We start from the raw sequence: 18,692 nt of genomic DNA, 5'->3' as shown, positions 1-18,692 counted from the left end.
ACCATAGTCAGCACATTTACAGACTGAGTGAAGTCTGCTCTGATAAAAAGACCACTCTACAGACCCAGCATTGGGCTGGGGTGTATTCCTGTGTTTCAAGGTGGCACCAGACTCACCGTAACCCAGACCAGGATAATGGTTAGTAAAAATGATGATGATAAATTAAGAAATGATGACAGGACACAAATGTCTTTCCAGTGTTCATAAAAATAGTATAACTAGTAATCCTGCAATACGACATTACAAACAGGAATGTGTGTGTGTGTGATCAGGATGTCTGTTGTGTGTTGAACAGTGGAGGCGGCAGGAGGTGGAGGCCTGCAGCTGTTTGTGGACGCTGGGACGCCAGTGGACTCTGAGCTCATCAGGCAGTGTGTGAATGAGGTGCTGGCTGACATCATCGCTGTAACGCTGGGTCAGAGAGAGGCGCCAAGAGAGAATTCTGCTCCAGTCCCAAAACAGATTACACATACTCAGGAGGTTAATGAGCCCACACATGACGTAGAGTGCACAAACACACCCCGTTTCAATTTATTAGACCATTTCTTTCTGTTCTCATTAGTGCTAATAGACCAAAGTTGATGAGATGATGAGGTGTTAATGGCAATTTATAATGCACAGACACCTGTGTGATTTTATGCTTTGTTAACATCGTGGCAGGAGAGTCCAGTGCCGACGCCAGTGCCCACTCCCGAGCCCAGTGAGAAAGGGAGTCCTCTAGCACAGAGAGAGGCGCCGTCTCCGGTCAGCACTCCTGATATCTCAGAGCATCCGTCTCCCGCTCAGTCACCCAGAGACGCTCAGCCTGCACAACCTCAGCTGCCAACTCTTCCAGGTCTTACATTATTTTCTCAAAGCACATGCTATATAAAATAGAATAGAATTTGTCATATACATGTACAGTACAGTGAAATTCTTTTTCTGCATAACCCAGCTTGTCTGAAAGCTGGGGTCAGAGTGCAGGGTCAGCCATTGTACGGTGCCACTGGAGCTGAGAGGGTTAAGGGCCTTGCTCAAGGATCCAACAGTGGCTGCATGGCAGAGCTGGGATTCTAACTCTTCAAACCTTTCAGTCGATAGGCTACCACTGTCCCTAAATACACCGATCAGCCAAAACATTAGGGTCACCCACCAAATATGCAACCAAGACATGGACTCCTCAAGCCTGAGTGAGGGAGTCAACAAGACTGAAGAGGTATCAGATCTGAGGTATCCTGGTACCAGGACATTACCTGCACGTTCGTCTGTTTCTGTATGTTGCCAGGAGGATTGTCATAAAGTGCAACCTGGTGCTTAGTCTCTTTTACATGGAAACAATGCACACACACCCAGCTGCCCACATGTTTTGTAGAAAACTGGATTTGTCACGACCAGTCAACCTTCTTTTTTCTGCTCTGATGTCCACTTCCTATGCCTACATGCCCATTGTAGGTGCTGTCAATGGTGGACAACAATTATCATGGGCACTTTAACTGGCCTGTGACTATGTACCTCCTTACACAGAAGGGTTGGTGGCCCAGCTGCCACCAAGTTGCCACTGTCGGACTGCTGATCAAGACCCTTAACCCTCAATTGCTCGAATTGTATTTAGTGATAACTGTAAGTCTCTTTGAATAAAAGTTCCTGCTAAATACTGCCAAAGTAAATGTGTTGTACACACATCCCCCTCATCACCTGTATTAAAGCTATGAGCCACAGTAGCCCTTCTGTTCTCTGCCATCAATGAGTCCTGGATACCCAACAACCTATTGCTGGTTTGTGGCTTGTCCCTCCTCGGACCACTGTCAGTGGGTACTCACCATGACTGACTGTGAGCACCCCTTTTGCCAATACTTTAACCCTTTTGTCTGGCCTTTATGATTTGGCTGTTATCCATGTCTTGATGTCTGCCTATATCTACTGCATTTAGCTTGTGTACTATGAGTAACTGCTATCAGCCTAACATTTAACATGTAACTGACCATGACAAAACATTTTTGAGTGGTGGTCCTAATGTTTTGGCTCATCAGTGTACATGGTGCGCAGTTAGCTTTCTATCATAAAGCAATTTTTCTTCAAATTAGCTAAATATTGTTTCCCTTTAGCCTGTTTGCCTAAATAGTCTTGTACTGTAGGGCTGCTTTCACATATTAAGTGTTTTGTGCTATGTTCACAATGAGACTGGGTGTATAGTACAGCTTACTGCGGTGTTTACACCTTTTATATAATATACAGCAAAACCGCTGCCGCTGTGTGTGCCATTGACCAGCAAGCTTAAAAACAATACACAATATTGACAGATAATACTGACGGTTTATTCAGATGCACTTTAGTATGACATGTATTTTACTTTAAAACAGGAAAGCTCTGCAAACATGAAGTGGATGCTTCAATCTAAGGGTGCATTAAATCTTATTAAAGAGCTAATAAGATTGCCACACCAGGCAATTCCAGGATTAGTAAACATGGGATTGCAATCTGTAACTCAAACCCAGTCTTCCCATTTCACAGCTCACTAGTCACCGTGCTGTAGTTTTCTCACAGTGCCTTGATTGTAATTTAAGGTGGAATAAAACAGTTCAGCGTTTTATGAGATGGTGAGAATCAGTTTCTCTCTGCCGTGTCTGTGCTTCACTTATTATTACGTAATATAAACAATCTGTCTTATTGGCGGTGCTTATGAAAGTTGCAAAGTGGATCAAAGTTCAATCGGATGGAATGGTGAAAGCAGTAAATCTGCACAGTGTGCAACACTTAAGGTAGCACAGTGGAAAGGGAAAGTGGCACCTCCTCACCCCATAGGCACAGTAACATTGGCACAGTTAATACAAAAGTGGTTCAAAACTACATAGTTTTTATTAATCTTACAAAACAATAGACTTCAATCATTTGCTTGGTTGCCTAGCACCCAGTGTTTTCACTTGGTCCTGGATCCACCATGACTCTGGCAGTGGCACTGTCATCTCACAGCAAGAAGGTCCTGGGTTTGATTCCCAGCTGGAGCAGTCCGGGTCCTTTCTGTGTGGAGTTTGCATGTTCTTCCCATGTCTGCGTGGGTTTCCTCTGGGAGATTGCAAGTGAGGTGAATTGAAGATACAAAATTGTCCATGACTGTGTCTGACATTAAACTTGAACTGATGAATCTTGTGTAACCAGTAACTATCTGTCCTGTCGTGAATATAACCAAAGTGCTGTAACATGATAACATGATGTTAAAATCATAATAAATAACCAACCAATAAATAAAAATCCACCATGACCCTGACCTAAAAGAACTTCCTCTCCCATACTCAACTACATACATACCTACATACAGTATTTCAAGTACTGCTTAAATAGGGTAACTTTCTTCCAAACCAACCAAATTCATATGTTTATTGGGGCAATGGTGGACCCCTCAACCCTTATTTGCTTGCACTGTGATTAGCTACAATTGTCACATCTGCTAAATGCCATAAATGTAAACTTTTGATACTTTGGACCATTTTGATTTAGAGGCAAGGAGTTAATACCTTGTTGAACATGCTGTCATTGTGTGGATGTTTAAGGAGCCATTGTAAAAATGTCAGTCATTATGTGGACAGGATTTCCTCTGCCAACAACTCTCTTTTTGTGTCAGAACCAGAGAAAGATCCAGTGGAAACACCTATATCCACCCCTCTTTCATCCCCCGTTCGGATAGTGACACCAGAGCCGACAAGCCTGCACAACAACCCGTGGGGAGATGCTGAACTTCCTCTTAATGAGGAGAAACCACACAGTGAGGAAGAGGTGCAGCAACCACTACCAGTGTAAGTCATTTTTTAATCAAACTCTGATCAGGGTTGCGGCAGGTTCGGCTCTACTGAAAAACACAGGGGGGAAATACAATATTAAGCAGGTTGACCAGTCGTGCATATAACAGTATGTGCACTTGATCTTGAGACATGAAGTCATTTCAGTTAATTCAAACAAGTGTTCAGTTGGGTTGAGGTCAGGGGAATGTGCAGGCCACTGAGGTTTCTTCACACCAAACTTATCAGACCATGTTTTTATTGACCACGCTTTGTGCACAGGGACACAGTCATGATGAAACAGGAAAAGGCCTTCCCCAAACTGTTTTTTTTTCTGGTGTTGACTTTCTGGCTTTCAAATTTTGTTGACAAACTAAAGTAGCTATAAGAGCTGAGCATAGACAAAACAGCTGGGTATTTATGCAGTTTTACATTATTTTTATCCTGGAGGTCTTGATGGTCTTACAGTTTGTCTTGGAATAACTGGGCATAAGTTGGCCAGTTTATTACAGACCTTACATAGTTGCACATGATGTTTACAACAAAAAGAAAAAAAACTATAAGGAATAAAAACACATTTAATTACCTTCTAAGAAAACATTTAAGAGCTGGATTTAACCCTTGGGTTGTTAATTATTGATAATTGATTGATAATTCTGCTTTTCAGAAATAAAATAAAAAAATAGAATTTTTTTACACAGTTCATGCAAACAAAATGCTGGAAATATCGGGCATCTATTTGCATGTGTTTAGTTGGCAGCAGGTATAATCATAGCCTAAAGAGCATGTTTCATTTTTACCTTTTACCTATGCTTTATCCTGGTCACGATCGTGGCAGGTCCTGTTTTCTCAGAATCAGTTGGCACAGTGCAGTCACAGGGTAACCCTGCACCCCAGTGGTGGTAGGCCAATTTACTACTGTGCCAGCTGAGAGCCATCTAGAGGGTATCTTGTTTAAATAAATTTTTTTAAAGGTGGGGGTCAGAAATTCCTTATGAATAATTCCGCAAAATTCATATTTCTTATGTCAGTCAATTTATGCTCAGAATAATAATAACCAATTTTTTTGGATTAGCCAAAAAAAAAATGAAAAAGTGTACCACCAACATGGTCCTATTCAAGCAAGCAGAAGAAGTGTCTACTATTGGTGGTGTTGTGTTTTTGAAATATGATTTACAAAACAACTAGTTTTAATATCTTAAAAAAAAAAAAAACAGACATACAAAGGACTCTTTATAAACCTTTTTGGATCAAGCAGTGCAGTGTTGCTTTTTTGGTGTATATTATACTGGATACTGTACTCATATAAGCTATATTTAAACCCTAATCTGCTGAACAGAATGTGCAAATAATGCGATAAAAAATCTCCCTCAGTGTATTCTCAGTAGCCTGTGTGGAGGAGGAGGAGGAAGAGGAAGTGGCAGCCATCTCTCCAGTTCCATCCAAAACACAGAACCCACCAACTGGTGCGGAAGAGTCTAAACCTCTTCCTCCTGAGTCTCCGTCTGGGAGGGAAAGCAGCACTCAGTCCAGCTCCACCATCACAGAGACGGAGACAGCAGCCAGACACATCTCTGAGGGAGAACTGCTTCTCAGCTGCGGCCAGATGGCTGCAGTCAGAGGTACTCGCCAGCTTCTCAGCCATTTCCATTCATAACACACACACACACACACACACACACACACACACACACACACACACACGAGTCCATCCAGGTGGTCAATTCAGATTCTGGTCATGTCACTATACAGACACACTCTTGTATGAACCACTTGCTCTTTATGTCTAAATTCATAAGTAACACATCATTTATGTTTTTTTCTGCAGCTTTGGAAGAAGAGGGCTTCACTCTGCCCAACATGATGATGAGTTTTAACAGTTCACTTCATGGAGTCCAAGATATGGTGAATATCATACACTCAAATCAAATCAAATCAAATCTTTACAACACATGTCAAGTATACTCTGTCGCATGTTGCCTTGCATGTAATGAAGTGCTGTTAAATAAGAATTACGATGTAAGAATTATGATGGGTTCCAACAGGGCTGAAAATTCTTTACTCGATTTATTCTTTATGGATTTGTTTTACTGTGTCAATAAAAGGAAGTGTTACCAAAATGCTTTATACTGCCAAACCAATGACTTGCTTTTTATTTTATTGTATTGTAGTACAGTGCAGCCAATATCTGTGTAATGCCAGAAAATACATGTTTACAAAATATATGTACAATGAGAGGGAAAAAGAAAACATATTAAACAACATACTAAAACAATGCTTGACAAGGACTATAGACTTAAAAATGACCTACGCTTTCCTGCCGTGAATATAACCATTGTGTAAACACAGATGTTGACACCAATAGAATGGATCTTCTGTGACCTGTAGCAGTTCTGGTGAGCGTGAATAAAAAATCCAATTCTTGATGTTTTAACAAGACAACAACCCCAAACATAAGGACAAATAATTATTTGTAATAAAGATGGTGCAGTGCCTGCATAGCCTAGCCAATCTACTGACCTGTGTCCTATAAAAAATTTTGCAAGGTTTTTCGAAATTGCTCACTCACTGGGTTTCTTAACAATTCAGGTTTATGGAGGTGCTTAAAAACCACTATCACAGAAGAGAGAAGGACTTTTTTTTACACAAGCAGTGATTAAAAATGTCTGCATTCTTATACTTGTATACATTTTCTGTGGTAATGATGATAATGATTACATTGTCATCCCAACCTAAAACACAAAGACATGAAGTGAGTGAATATTGCCCTTCAGAACCTACAGAACTTGCGGCTACAATATCTGTGCCTTGTTATCCAACTACTGTCCGGACCTGAGACAGGCATGGAACCTCAATATCAACTAATATTACTGGGCTGCTAATATATTGTACACTAAGCTGTCACTCATGAGTGTTATTTGCATGATTTCATTACAGGTAGCAAAAAAAGATCTGCAATTCTTATTAATAACGATGATGTAATTTGGGTTATCAGTGCTTTACATGCCTAAACAGATTTAATGTGATTATCAGGACTATGACCCACCTAGTGAGGGTGAGGTGATTAGAAGAGGTCTTGTCCCTGCCCATCGTGACCCAATCCTCTCCCTGCTGGCCAGGATGGAACAGAGTCCAGTCAGCCAAATACAGCAACCAGAGGTATAGCCTTTACATGACTCTTTATTTGAGATCTATGTTCTTGGTACTTAGATGTGTTTTAATACCAATTATAAAATGATTTAGTAATTTACATTTAAGAGGGAATTCTTTTTCACATTCTGTATAGCTGTTTTTTGCAGTATCGTCACATGACAGTAGGGGTCACTGGAACAACACGGTTGAATCCAAGGACACGCACTAAGCTGCTTGTAACGCTGAGGTGTGATGTACTGTGCAGTAACTGGGGTTATTGTGTTTGGACAGAGATGGTGGGATGAGGACAGCAGTGGCGAGCTAAGCGAGGGACAGCGGCCAGTTCTGACTGAAGCACAGGAGAGAGTGGTGGTTGGACATTCTCGCATCCTGCAGCATCTGTCCAACCAGCCCACTGTAGAACCATCATCTTACACTGATTTGAGTTCGCCTGGGCAAATACCCACTAAACACACAGGTACATGCTAGTATATAAAGCAGCTGCACTCATCAGGCTTCAAATTCAGCATTGTTTATTACGCCTCAGACCCATCAACTGTATCTGTAGTGCATAAGCTACAGCCAACATTTTGATTATTTCTTTTTACATGGTAATTCAAAATTTACTCATTTGGCATCATATAATCTATAAGATTTTTATTCATTTTGTTTTTTAATTATTTACTCAAACAGCTGTTTTTTGAACTTTCATTACTGAAAATTGTAAGTGCAGTGAGTGCCAAAACTGTCCATAGTAATCAAACATGCATTGTACTGTAGATCAAATTAATCAACAAGAGGTTTTTTTAATACTGGGTTTCTCAACCCCTTGGCTATGTACCAATGGTTCCCTGTGTAGCACCCTCTAGGGGGCCTATACAGGAAAAGCCAGGGGCTCAGGTTTAATGTTCATATCTTATATCATGAAATCTAACAGAAATAGGGAGAAGATATTATTATTGTGTTTAAACTGAAGTTTAAAATCATAACACATTTTAGGATGCTTGGGTTGCACAGTGGTCTATTATGCTAGCACACCACCGGGTTCAAATCTCAGCCCTGCTATCAACCGGCTCGTTGTTTACAAAGACATGATTGGCTATTTCTTAGGGGTGGAGGTGGCTAAAGCCCTGGATTGGCACCCTGTACAGGGTGTTTCTGCTTTGACCAGACCTGCCGCAGCCAGGATAAAGTGGTTGGTGAAAAAACACTTTTTTTTTGTTAAAGTTTCATAATCTATTCTTTGTTCACACCATATTTCTCAAGTAGGCAAGTAGAGCCAAAGTGGAAAAATGGGGGCAGTGAGATGGAAAAAGTTAAGAATCCCTGCTTTGATGCACACTATTGAAAGAAACAATACGCCACTCGTAGTAGATGCTCATGATGATGATTCAAATGGAAAGTATAAACGGTACATTTGGCTGACCGCACACGGGCCTGTTAAAGTTTTCCTCGTTTTCATGATGTTATTACTGTGGCCAAAAGCGGTGTTTGTACAGTTTGTGGCCAGTGCGGGGTGGTCTTCACTTTCTTTCGGTTATGTATTTGTGGCCCTCGTTGGTTCCAGATCTAATGGGGCATGCCTCACACTTATGGTGTTATATGAACAGAGGGAGTAGTGATGTTTAAACTGCAGTGTATGAGTTTATTCAGGGAGCTAGGAGAGAGCCAGGCCTGGCCCAGGGGAAGCCAAGCTTTCTGGATAGCTCATCAGGATGCGGACTGGGGGAGCACAGAGGAAGCGATTTCTGTTTTTGCTCCCAGCATCCTTTTGTTGGCTGTGTGAATGTCGGTTAGCTTCCCTCCAGCTGCTAACATTCTTTGTTTAACCCTTCGTCAGCGTTTTCGACAAGGAGAAATAAAGGAGTCTAATAAATTAGCTCACTAAGCTTTCCATGTGATATTCTAGTTCAGTTTTAAACAGCACAGTACACAGAGAACAGTAGGTTCATGTCTTTCTACAGGTTTTTATGCTATTATGCGGGCAGCACAGTGGCTCAGTGGGTAGCACTGTCACCTGACAGCAATAAGGTCCTGGGTTTGATTCCCAGGTGCAGCGGTCTGGGTCCCTTCTGTGTGGAGTTTGCATGTTCTTTCCGTGTCTGCGTGGGTTTCCTCCAGGAGCTCCAGTTTCTGAACTGATGAATCTTGTGTAACCAGTAACTACCTGTTCACTCATGAATGTTTGTTTGTTTATTAGGATTTTAATGTCATGTTTTACACTTTGGTTACATTCATGACAGGAACGGTGGTTACTCATTACACAAGATTTGTTAGTTCATAAGGTTATATTGAACACAGTCATGGACAATTAAGTCTCCAATTCACCTCACTTGCATGTCTTTGGACTGTGGGAGGAAACTGGAGCACCCGGAGGAAACCCACGTGGACACGGGGAGAACATGCAAGCACCACACAGAAAGGACTCGGACTGCCCCACCTGGGAATTGAACCCAGGACCTTCTTGCTGTGAGGCGACAGTGCTACCAACTTAGCCACCGTGCCGCCCCACTCATGAATGTAACCAAAGAATAAATAAATGAATAAATATGCTATTATGTGAAGTATATTTCTAAGCTCAGTTAATAAGTCCTTGGACTGTATGTGTGAGATATGACTGCACACAGACAGAACTCATGCCGGATTTCTAGCGTCTTCCTGTGTTCACCTAAACCAATATTTACCTAACAGTGAGGCTGCTCTACTTAAAAAGAACCTCAGTGTTGCTTAGAGACCGGTGGTGCCGATGCAGAAAAAAAACATGCTTCAACACAGACAAGAGTGTGTTATTGCCTGGGGAAGAATTTAAAGCTATTTTCATTTTTGTCTTGACTGGCTACTAGGGTCACACAATGTACAGCTTGTTAATGATTTTCATAGTAGTGACGTCTGCATACCAAAAATGATGAATTTATTACATTTATTTTTAGTAACTCCTTTATTCTGAATACTGTTATGGTGGGTCTGGTGCCAACCAGGTAGAATGAGCATGTAGTTAGTGGGCATGTTTCTTACACTTTTTTTATTTCAATAAATTGCACATGAACTCCAAGAACTCAGAAACAGTATTGAAATGAGGTTGTCATAACGATGAATTCTGATATTAAAGAAAAATATGAAAAAAGGAAATGTTGACAAATGCAGCAAACATAAAACCGAATAATGAATAAATTGCAATAATGACAGCAATATAGTTCCAACCTTACAATCTGATTGTAAGCGTTGAGAAGCGTTCTTTTCACACCACAATGGTATTACTCAGCTGACGCGTTGCCAGTAACGACAAGCTTCATGCACACACGCGCATGCAGGCGACACAGACTTTTTTCCCGATCACGTTTTAAATCCGTTATCTGATATACAATCTAGCGCACTGTGTAGGGAACATAAATCAACTGTCTTATATATTGTCTAGTGCACTATGTAGTGAACATAAATCCGTTATCTGATATACAATCTAGCGCACTGTGTAGGGAACATAAATCAACTGTCTAATATATTGTCTAGTGCACTATGTAGTGAACATGAATGCGTTATCTGATACACAATCTAGTGCACTATGTAGGGAACATTAATGTGTTTGTAACGCGAACAGTTAGCTTAATAGCCCAGTTAGCAGCTCCTAAGAGTTCTGTTCTCACCAATATCCTTTGGTGTGTGCAAGATGTTTTTTGTTTCTTTTTTTCTCTTCGGAGGTTCTTGACTTTTTCTTCTTGTTGTTCTTACCTCCCTAAAATGAGTTTTTGCAACTGAGTTTTTCTGCTTTGTATATAAACGAATATTAAGTGTTAAACTTTATATTCGTTGTATAAAGTATGTATACATATGTATATATTATATATTTATATTTATACATATGGAAAATATTCATTTTTTTCCCTTTTTGTTAACCACTTTATCCTGGTCACCAGGTAACACTGGACTCAAGGCAGGTATACTCCTCACAGGGCACAATCCATCACAAATCTGGTGCATAACAGTCTGCCGCTCTCCTAGATCAGGGTGCAGCAGTGAAGAATTTTTTTACATCAACACTGGGGTGAAAAGGCGACACACCTTGATGGCGTGTTGTTGTATTTTTTTCTACTTTCTCACTTGGTATTTACTAGGCTGTTGTGTTTCTATGGTAACCAGGTGTGAGCAGTGCAGTGGTTAATGAGGCTGGGCTGTCAATAAAATCCCGACTGCCGGAGGAACGAACAGAGACTTCACGTGTTCTTCACTCATTTACTGCATCTCCCTCTCAGCCGGGAGAGTCTGCACCACAACAGGCATGTAACGCTTCCTCTGTTTATGGCCAGGTGCCAGTTTTCCATTACAAGATTCCATCTGTATGTGGTTGGATCAGAGTGCGATATAAGTCTCATATGACTGGTCAGTGTGAGGTGCTTGGTGTGTTACTGTTAGGAAAGAAAGCCTTTATGTATGGTGTGTGTGTATATATATATGTGTCTCAATCACATGGTTCCAGTCTATTTTGCTGTGCATTGACACATATGGACTGTCAACCAGTAAGCTGTTTTTTCTTGTTATTCACATTTCGGTATTTACCCCTGACCAAGGTTAAACTTAAATGTTTGCTGTTCCATTCCTTATTCCTATGTCTCATGTAAAGCCTTTTGAACACAAAGTCTCTTCTCTCTTCATCATTGTTTTCTCTCATGTTGTGTTTTACAGGCTGAGGAGACTCCACAGTTAATAGACAGAGCAGCTCCAATACTGGTGAAGCAATATCAAGACATAAAGCCAGGTATACACATCACACCTATCGTAAACACATGTCATGTACAGATGTCACCACAGATCTTATCTTGTTCCATTGTTTCAGCTAAACATGGTGTAGTATTTAGGTCACCACAATTATGACCTATTACGGTATATTATGCATAAATAATTGAGATTCTTTATATGAACTGGGGAGGCACGGTGGCTCGGTGGGTAGCACTGTCGCATCACAGCAAGAAGGTCCTGGGTTTGATCCCCAGGTGAAGCGGTCCGGATTCTTTCTGTGTGGAGTTTGCATGTTCTCGCCGTGTCTGCGTGGGTTTCCCCCGGGAGCTCCGATTTCCTCCAACAGCCCAAAGACATGCAAGTGAGGAGAATAGGAGATACAAAATAGTCCATGACTGTGTTTGGCATTAAACTTGAACTGACGAATCTTGTGTGACCAGTAACTACCTGTCCTGTCATGAATGTAAGCAAAGTGTGTAAAGCATGACATTAAAATCATAATAAAATGAACACATTATATGAACTGTGGAGGCACAGAATGACTGGTGGTAATACAATCAAATTTAAACTAAAGTATAAGATAATTTAAGATTCATATACAGTATACAGTAGATTCTACAGTATGTAGATTTATAGCATATACAGTAGATTTAGAAAGAATTCTGACCTCTTGACTCCTGCACACTTGAATATGTTGTAAATTTGAAATTGAGGGTATATAATCGCCATTTTACACATATATCTACAGACACTTTCTCAATTTCTTGCACTTCATGGCTTGGTTTTTGTCCTGACAATGCAGTGTAAATCATGGGAAATAATAGACCCGACTGTGCTCTGATTCAAATTATGTCGAACAGGGGGCACATAAAGACAAATACAGCAATACAGAGTGTCACAGCAAAGGGTCTAAATACTGTTGTGATTTTTTTAAAATGCATTTTCTCCCCTTTTTCTCCCTTTTTTAACACGTCCAATTGCCCGATTGCGTCATGCTTCCTCTCCACCAATGCCGATCCCTGCTCTGATTGAGGAGAATGAAGCTAACCCACGCCCCCTTCGACATGTGGGCAGCATGCCGTATGCATCTTATCGCCTTCACTTTTGATGAGTGCAGTGCAGCTCAGCATTGTGTACAGAGAGACACCCTGAGAGCACTCTTTTCTCATCTCTGATGCAGGCGCCATCAATCAGCCAGCAGAGGTCGTAATTGCACCAGTCATGGGAGAGAGACCCCATCCGGCTTAGTCCCGCCCATATCTGAACAATAGGCCAATCATTGTTCATGTGGTCGCTCAGTCTTAGCCGGCAGACAGAGCTGATATTCAATACGATGTATTCGAGATCCCAGCTCTGGTTCCAGCGTGTGTTTTTACCGCTGCACCACCTGAGCAGCAATACTTTTGTGATTGAGATGTCAGATTTTGTTTTTGAATTACAGTGGGGTCAAAAAGTATTTAGTCAGCCACTGATTGTGCAAGTTCTCCTACTTAGAAAGATGAGAGAGGTCTGAAATTTACATCATAGGTACACTTCAACTATGAGAGACAAAATGAGAAAAAAAAAAATCCAGGAAATCACATTGTAGGATTTTTAAAGAATTTATTTGTAAATTATGGTAGAAAATAAGTATTTGGTCAATAACAAAAGTTCAACTCAATAACATCTGTAACATAACCTTTGTTGGCAATGACAGAGGTGAAACGTTTCCTGTAAGTCTTCACCAGGTTTGCACACACTGTAGCTGGTATTTTGGTCCATTCCTCCATGCAGATCTCCTCTAGAGCAGTGATGTTTTGGGGCTGTCGCTGGGCAACACGGACTCCACAAATTTTCTATGGGGTTGAGGTCTGGAGACTGGCTAGGCCACTCCAGGACCTTGAGCGGTGTGTTTGGGATCATTGTCATGCTGGAAGACACAGCCACATTCCATCTTCAATGCTCTCACTGATGGAAGGAGGTTTTGGCTTAAAATCTCACGATACATGGCCCCGTTCATTCTTCCCTTAACACGGATCAGTCGTCCTGTCCCCTTTGCAGAAAAACAGCCCCCAAGCATGATGTTTCCACCCCCATGCTTCACAGTAGGTATGGTGTAACTCAGCATTCTTCTTCCTCTTCTTTACCAAAAAGTTCCATTTTGGTTTCATCTGACCACATGATATTCTCCCAATCCTCTTCTGGATCGTCCATATGCTCTCTGGCAAACTTCAGACGGGCCTGGACATGTACTGGCTTAAGCAGGGGGACACGCCTGGCACTGCAGGATTTGAGTCCCTCTCGGCGTAGTGTGTTACTGATGGTAGCCTTTGTTACTTTGGTCCCAGCTCTCTGCAGGTCATTCATCAGGTCCCTCCGAGTAGTTCTGGAATTTTTGCTCTGGAATGAGATCTTGACCCCAAGGGAGATTATCAATGGTCTTGTATGTCTTCCATTTTCTTACAATTGCTCCCACAGTTGATTTATTCACACCAACCTGCTTGCCTATTGTAGATTCACTCTTCCCAGCCTGGTGCAAGTCTACAATTTTCTTCCTGGTGTCCTTCGACAGCTCTTTGGTCTTGTCCATGGTTGAGTTTGGAGTCTGACTGTTTGAGACTGTGGACAGGTGTCTTTTATACAGATAACGAGGTCAAACAGGTGCCATTAATACAGGTAACGAGTGGAGGACAGAAGAGCTTCTTAAAGAAGAAGTTACAGGTCTGTGAGAGCCAGAAATCTTGCTTGTTTGTTATTGACCAAATACTTATTTTCCACCGTAATTTACAAATAAATTCTTTAAAAATCCTACAATGTGATTTCCTGGATTTTTTTTCCTCATTTTGTCTCTCATAGTTGAAGTGTACCTATGATGAAAATTACAGACCTCTCTCATCTTTCTAAGTAGGAGAACCTGCACAATCAGTGGCTGACTAAATACTTTTTGACCCCACTGTACGTTGGAAAAACTCTAAAACTTTATGGTTGTAGATTTATGGGAAAAATGACAATTATGTCTAATTAGAACAAATCCCTGTGTACAAAAAGTCAAGTGGTCTAAATACATCTACTACTGAATTAGGTGTAAATGTGTGACTAAAGTTGTGGTCAATGATTTTAGGTTTAGGTCAGTTTTGTGTTGGGTGCAGTACTTCTTTTCTTCACAATAGCTTTTCATAAATTATCTTATTAAATGACAATGAAAGGCCTCTGTGATTGCACCATGGATCATAAATATTTTGGATCACCACCATCCCATCAATCGGGACTTCCATATCATTAACTCTCTGTTGTTTGTCAATTTAGAAAGCCCCCATCTTGCACTAGCATGTAGATCTTATAGCCTAAGCACTGGTTTGTACCTGTGTTTCGAGGTGTGACTTCAGAGGAAACATTGAAATAATTTTGAATATCAAAACCGCCAGTTTTAGAACATTTGCACCAAAATATTTTACTCAGCCTTTCAGAAAGTCTACTTCAAACCTCATTAATTAAAGCATGACTGTTTAAAGCACAATTCTTGCTGGTGACAAGTAGATGGCAGTGTGTTTGTGTGGCAGTAGACCAGACGTCTCTGTTGTTTTGACTGTCAGTACAATCACTGGAGGTCAGTACAGTCCCCTGTTGGACATTTGTGATTCAGAAGAGCTTAGATCAGCTTCAAAAAATCAATCGGGTGTGAAGGCAATCTGCACCTCGGTGTCAGCGAGGCAGAGGCTGTCAGTGTAGGGTGATAGAGAGTCCAGGGCTTTCAATGTGCATAAATATCTTCATTTTGTATTGACATGTTGATATTTTTGGTAAGTAAGAAATATTGCTGCTGTGTTACTAAATCTGTCAAGGAGAGGCAGGTGGTTATTAGTACACTAGATGAAGAATGTGAGTGAGGTGGCACCTCTCAAGGTTCTTCTCAAGGTTCCTTCCTGAGTTTTTATTTGCCACTGTCACCCTTGGCTTGCTTAACGGGGTTTTTTGCTTTGAGACAATGTCTATTGTAAAAAAAAAAAAGCGCTATATATAAATAAACTTGACTTTACATTTGCAGCATTTAGCAGACGCTTTTATCCACAACGACTTACATTTACAGTTGAAGAAAATGGTGATGGTGGGGCCTTAACAACTGAGCTATCACTGCCCTTGGAGATACAAAATTGGTGATTGGTGATGACTTGGCACAGCAGTTTGATTGCAAGTTTGAATCTCTGCAGATCCACCGACACTATCAATGCCTGTCAGAGGCCCGACAAGGTTAATAGCACAGCTGAGATTCAAACTTGAGATCTCAGCAGTGGTGGGCTACCGCTTTCTGATTGGCCCTTATTATGGTAATAATGATGTCATTACCATACCAACGCTGCTTTGCAAATGTAGACCAACATAATAATGGCAACTTTGTCCTGGTTATAATTTGAAACTATAGGTTCACAATGTATAGACAGAGAGGAGCTTATGCTTTACAGAAGTAAAATAAAAATAACATTTTATAGAGTTATCGTGGGATGTTAAAAATGAAAGCAGATATATTCTTTCAAATGAATGACTAAAAAGCTTTGAAAAACGTAACCATCATACCCCACCTCCAAGCTTATAGAGCCTATACTTACACCCACAATTCATTATTATTTTCTCAGTGCTGCTTTTCCCTGCAAACCCATAACCCCCCTGTCATGAGTGACATTTTACAGCCAAAATGTACAATCATTTACAAGTATTTATTTTTACTGGGGTTAGTGCTAATGGTAAGCGTGTGCTGGTGGCACACTGGGCTCGGCTTAGTTTCTATACGGTGGCTTTGTGAATGTCAAAGCTTTCAGTGTGTAGCAGAATTTGCTCTTAGTCGTTTTTTTCCTTCCCTTTCTCTCTTTCTGTGTAATTTAATGCACCAGTGAAAAGGGCAGGAAGACCAGACTTCCACCTGCATTTCAATACCGCCGTTTATTTATTAATTAACCCAGGCTACTGGGCTGCTCTCTTTCTCTCTCAGTGTCGTGTGAGTGTGGGGAGCACTTGCTTGCACTTAAGCGAATGTAAAGCAGGACACACTGTGCTTTTGTATGGCTCATTATTAGGTTTCTACTTAATTAGCTTGATGTCCTGGATAGCCAACAGAGATAACCATGATAAATGCTATATTTAGCATTCTATGGAGCTTTGCTATTTAAAGTGGATCATTTGCATCATGTTTTGCATAGCTGTGATCAAATAGGACTGAGCATCTGGTTTTATTTACTGTGTATTGGCACACTGGCTTTAGCTCAATTTCACGGTCATATCCCATACTGTAAATACACCGGTTTGAATCTGTTTAGTCACGCACCCAGTTTATACAAAAGCCTCCTGGACAATCTGACTTTGTCTCTCGGCGGTCGTCTGCTTATTCTTCAGATGGGTCGATTGTGCTGTGTAAGAAAGGGTACAGTGTGCTACCGTGCGTTTAAATCAATGCACACATGATTTAGCCAGTGTGTGCCAGTCACCCAGCTGTGCTCTCAGATAGATATTTGTCTGTTTACTACTCAGAGAGCAGGAACGCATAGAATGGCCCCACTGTTCAGCCGGCCCAGTTTGGCTTGAAGCCGTGACATTGGGGTGGAAAAGTAAATCAAAGGTACTTAAATAATGGCGGGTGGTTCTCACATATAGATCAGGGCTGGGCACATTTAGATAGCATAAGCATGGTTAGTATCAGTAAGTTACTCGAGGTACATGAGGTACAGCTGTTTAAAATATGTATTTAGAATACATGAGTGGTTATTATTGATGATTTAGAATACTGTAAATGTTCATATTTTGAGGTGCTGAGGTGGTAAAATACACTAGCCCACTACTGCTGGGATCCAGGGTTTGAATCTCCAGTGTTGCTATCAGCCCATTGGTTGTTTGCACAAAAATATGATTGGCTATGTCTGATAGGTGTGGGGCTGTGACTGCCCCACACAGAGGTTTTGAGTTTGATGTGCTGAGTGACTCATTGACCTCATTACCAGTATTAAAATGATCTGCAATTTTAGCCACCGTGGCCAGAAATGCTTTCTTGAAGAATTTTGCCCAATCCTACTTAAAAACTTGTTGATTTGTGGCTATGTGCATACAATGAAACATAAAAATGTACTTTTACAGTCTAAAAATTTTGGGGCTTGGCTGCCCAGTGAAACACAAGGCTGCTCTGTATAGAAGAGTGAAATATGGGCCTTCATGTGGGGAACAGGAAACGGGGGAATATGGGGTGGGCATAGTACAAACACGCATGTATGTACAGACTCAGACAGATACACAAATCCACATTTACTGCCGTAGGACCACATGAACAGAAACGCTTTCCAGGCAGTTGACTTTTACTAGCATGCTCAGTTGAACCAGCTGTTTTGATGGGCTTGGCATTCAATTCAATTTAATTCACTTCTACTGTGTATCTTTATTAAGATTTGCTGTCACACCAGCACTGCTGTGACTGCAGTTGATTCCATGGGCATCAACACATAGGGTAACTTCTTCACTGCTCTTGACAATTACAGCTTGCCTGTTATTTTTAGCTAGATTTACCTATACAAAATGCAGTCTGTCTAGATTTTGATAGATTACGTATATTACAGCTAAAATTATGTCATTTCATTTATGTGTTACTCGTTATAAAGTCAGACATTATTTTGCATTAGCTAGAAATTGCAGCAAAAGCCAGGCTAGGTTTGTCTGGAAATTCTGGAAAGCTCTTCTCTAAGCATTTGGACAATCTTATGGGTGGCACCTTGGGTGGGAGATGATTGGTTAGAAAAGATATGTTATTGCAGGCAAAACTTAGACTGTCCTGTTGAACCAAAATAACAGTAACAAATGTCCTACCGGACTGAGTATGTCAAATAAATACATCAGTTTTTATTCAAATGTGGAGCCTCCCAGACAAAAATCAGGACCTGAAAGTGAAAATGATGTTCACTTTAAGAAATATAGCATAAAAATACTACTTGTAGGTTAGACTGAGGAGTTTTGTCACAGAGTGGCAAAGATTTGTCAAGCACATTGCTGTATTTGTGTTACAAATGACTGTTATGCAGATCTATAAACAAAAGTCAACAGCCAAATGAACATGATTTGTGGAAG

The 18,692-nt window shown here is 40.9% G+C and overlaps 1 protein-coding gene across 1 annotated transcript in view; it reads left to right on the top strand.

The window, feature by feature from the left end:
* The window catches only part of kiaa0586 (KIAA0586 ortholog), a 169,165-nt gene that overhangs the window by 116,009 nt on the left and 34,464 nt on the right, over positions 1–18,692 (top strand). Inside the window, exons 23-31 of the mRNA XM_063007183.1 lie at positions 296–480; positions 661–835; positions 3,599–3,770; positions 5,127–5,374; positions 5,581–5,657; positions 6,786–6,911; positions 7,176–7,362; positions 11,019–11,155; positions 11,562–11,634. Coding sequence (XP_062863253.1) covers positions 296–480; positions 661–835; positions 3,599–3,770; positions 5,127–5,374; positions 5,581–5,657; positions 6,786–6,911; positions 7,176–7,362; positions 11,019–11,155; positions 11,562–11,634 — 1,380 coding nt within the window. The remainder of the gene's footprint in view (positions 1–295; positions 481–660; positions 836–3,598; positions 3,771–5,126; positions 5,375–5,580; positions 5,658–6,785; positions 6,912–7,175; positions 7,363–11,018; positions 11,156–11,561; positions 11,635–18,692) is intronic.

This window comes from Trichomycterus rosablanca, chromosome 13 (assembly GCF_030014385.1).
Source record: "Trichomycterus rosablanca isolate fTriRos1 chromosome 13, fTriRos1.hap1, whole genome shotgun sequence".
NCBI classification, from domain to species: Eukaryota; Metazoa; Chordata; class Actinopteri; order Siluriformes; family Trichomycteridae; genus Trichomycterus; species Trichomycterus rosablanca.
This window is presented reverse-complemented; position numbering and strand designations above follow the sequence as displayed.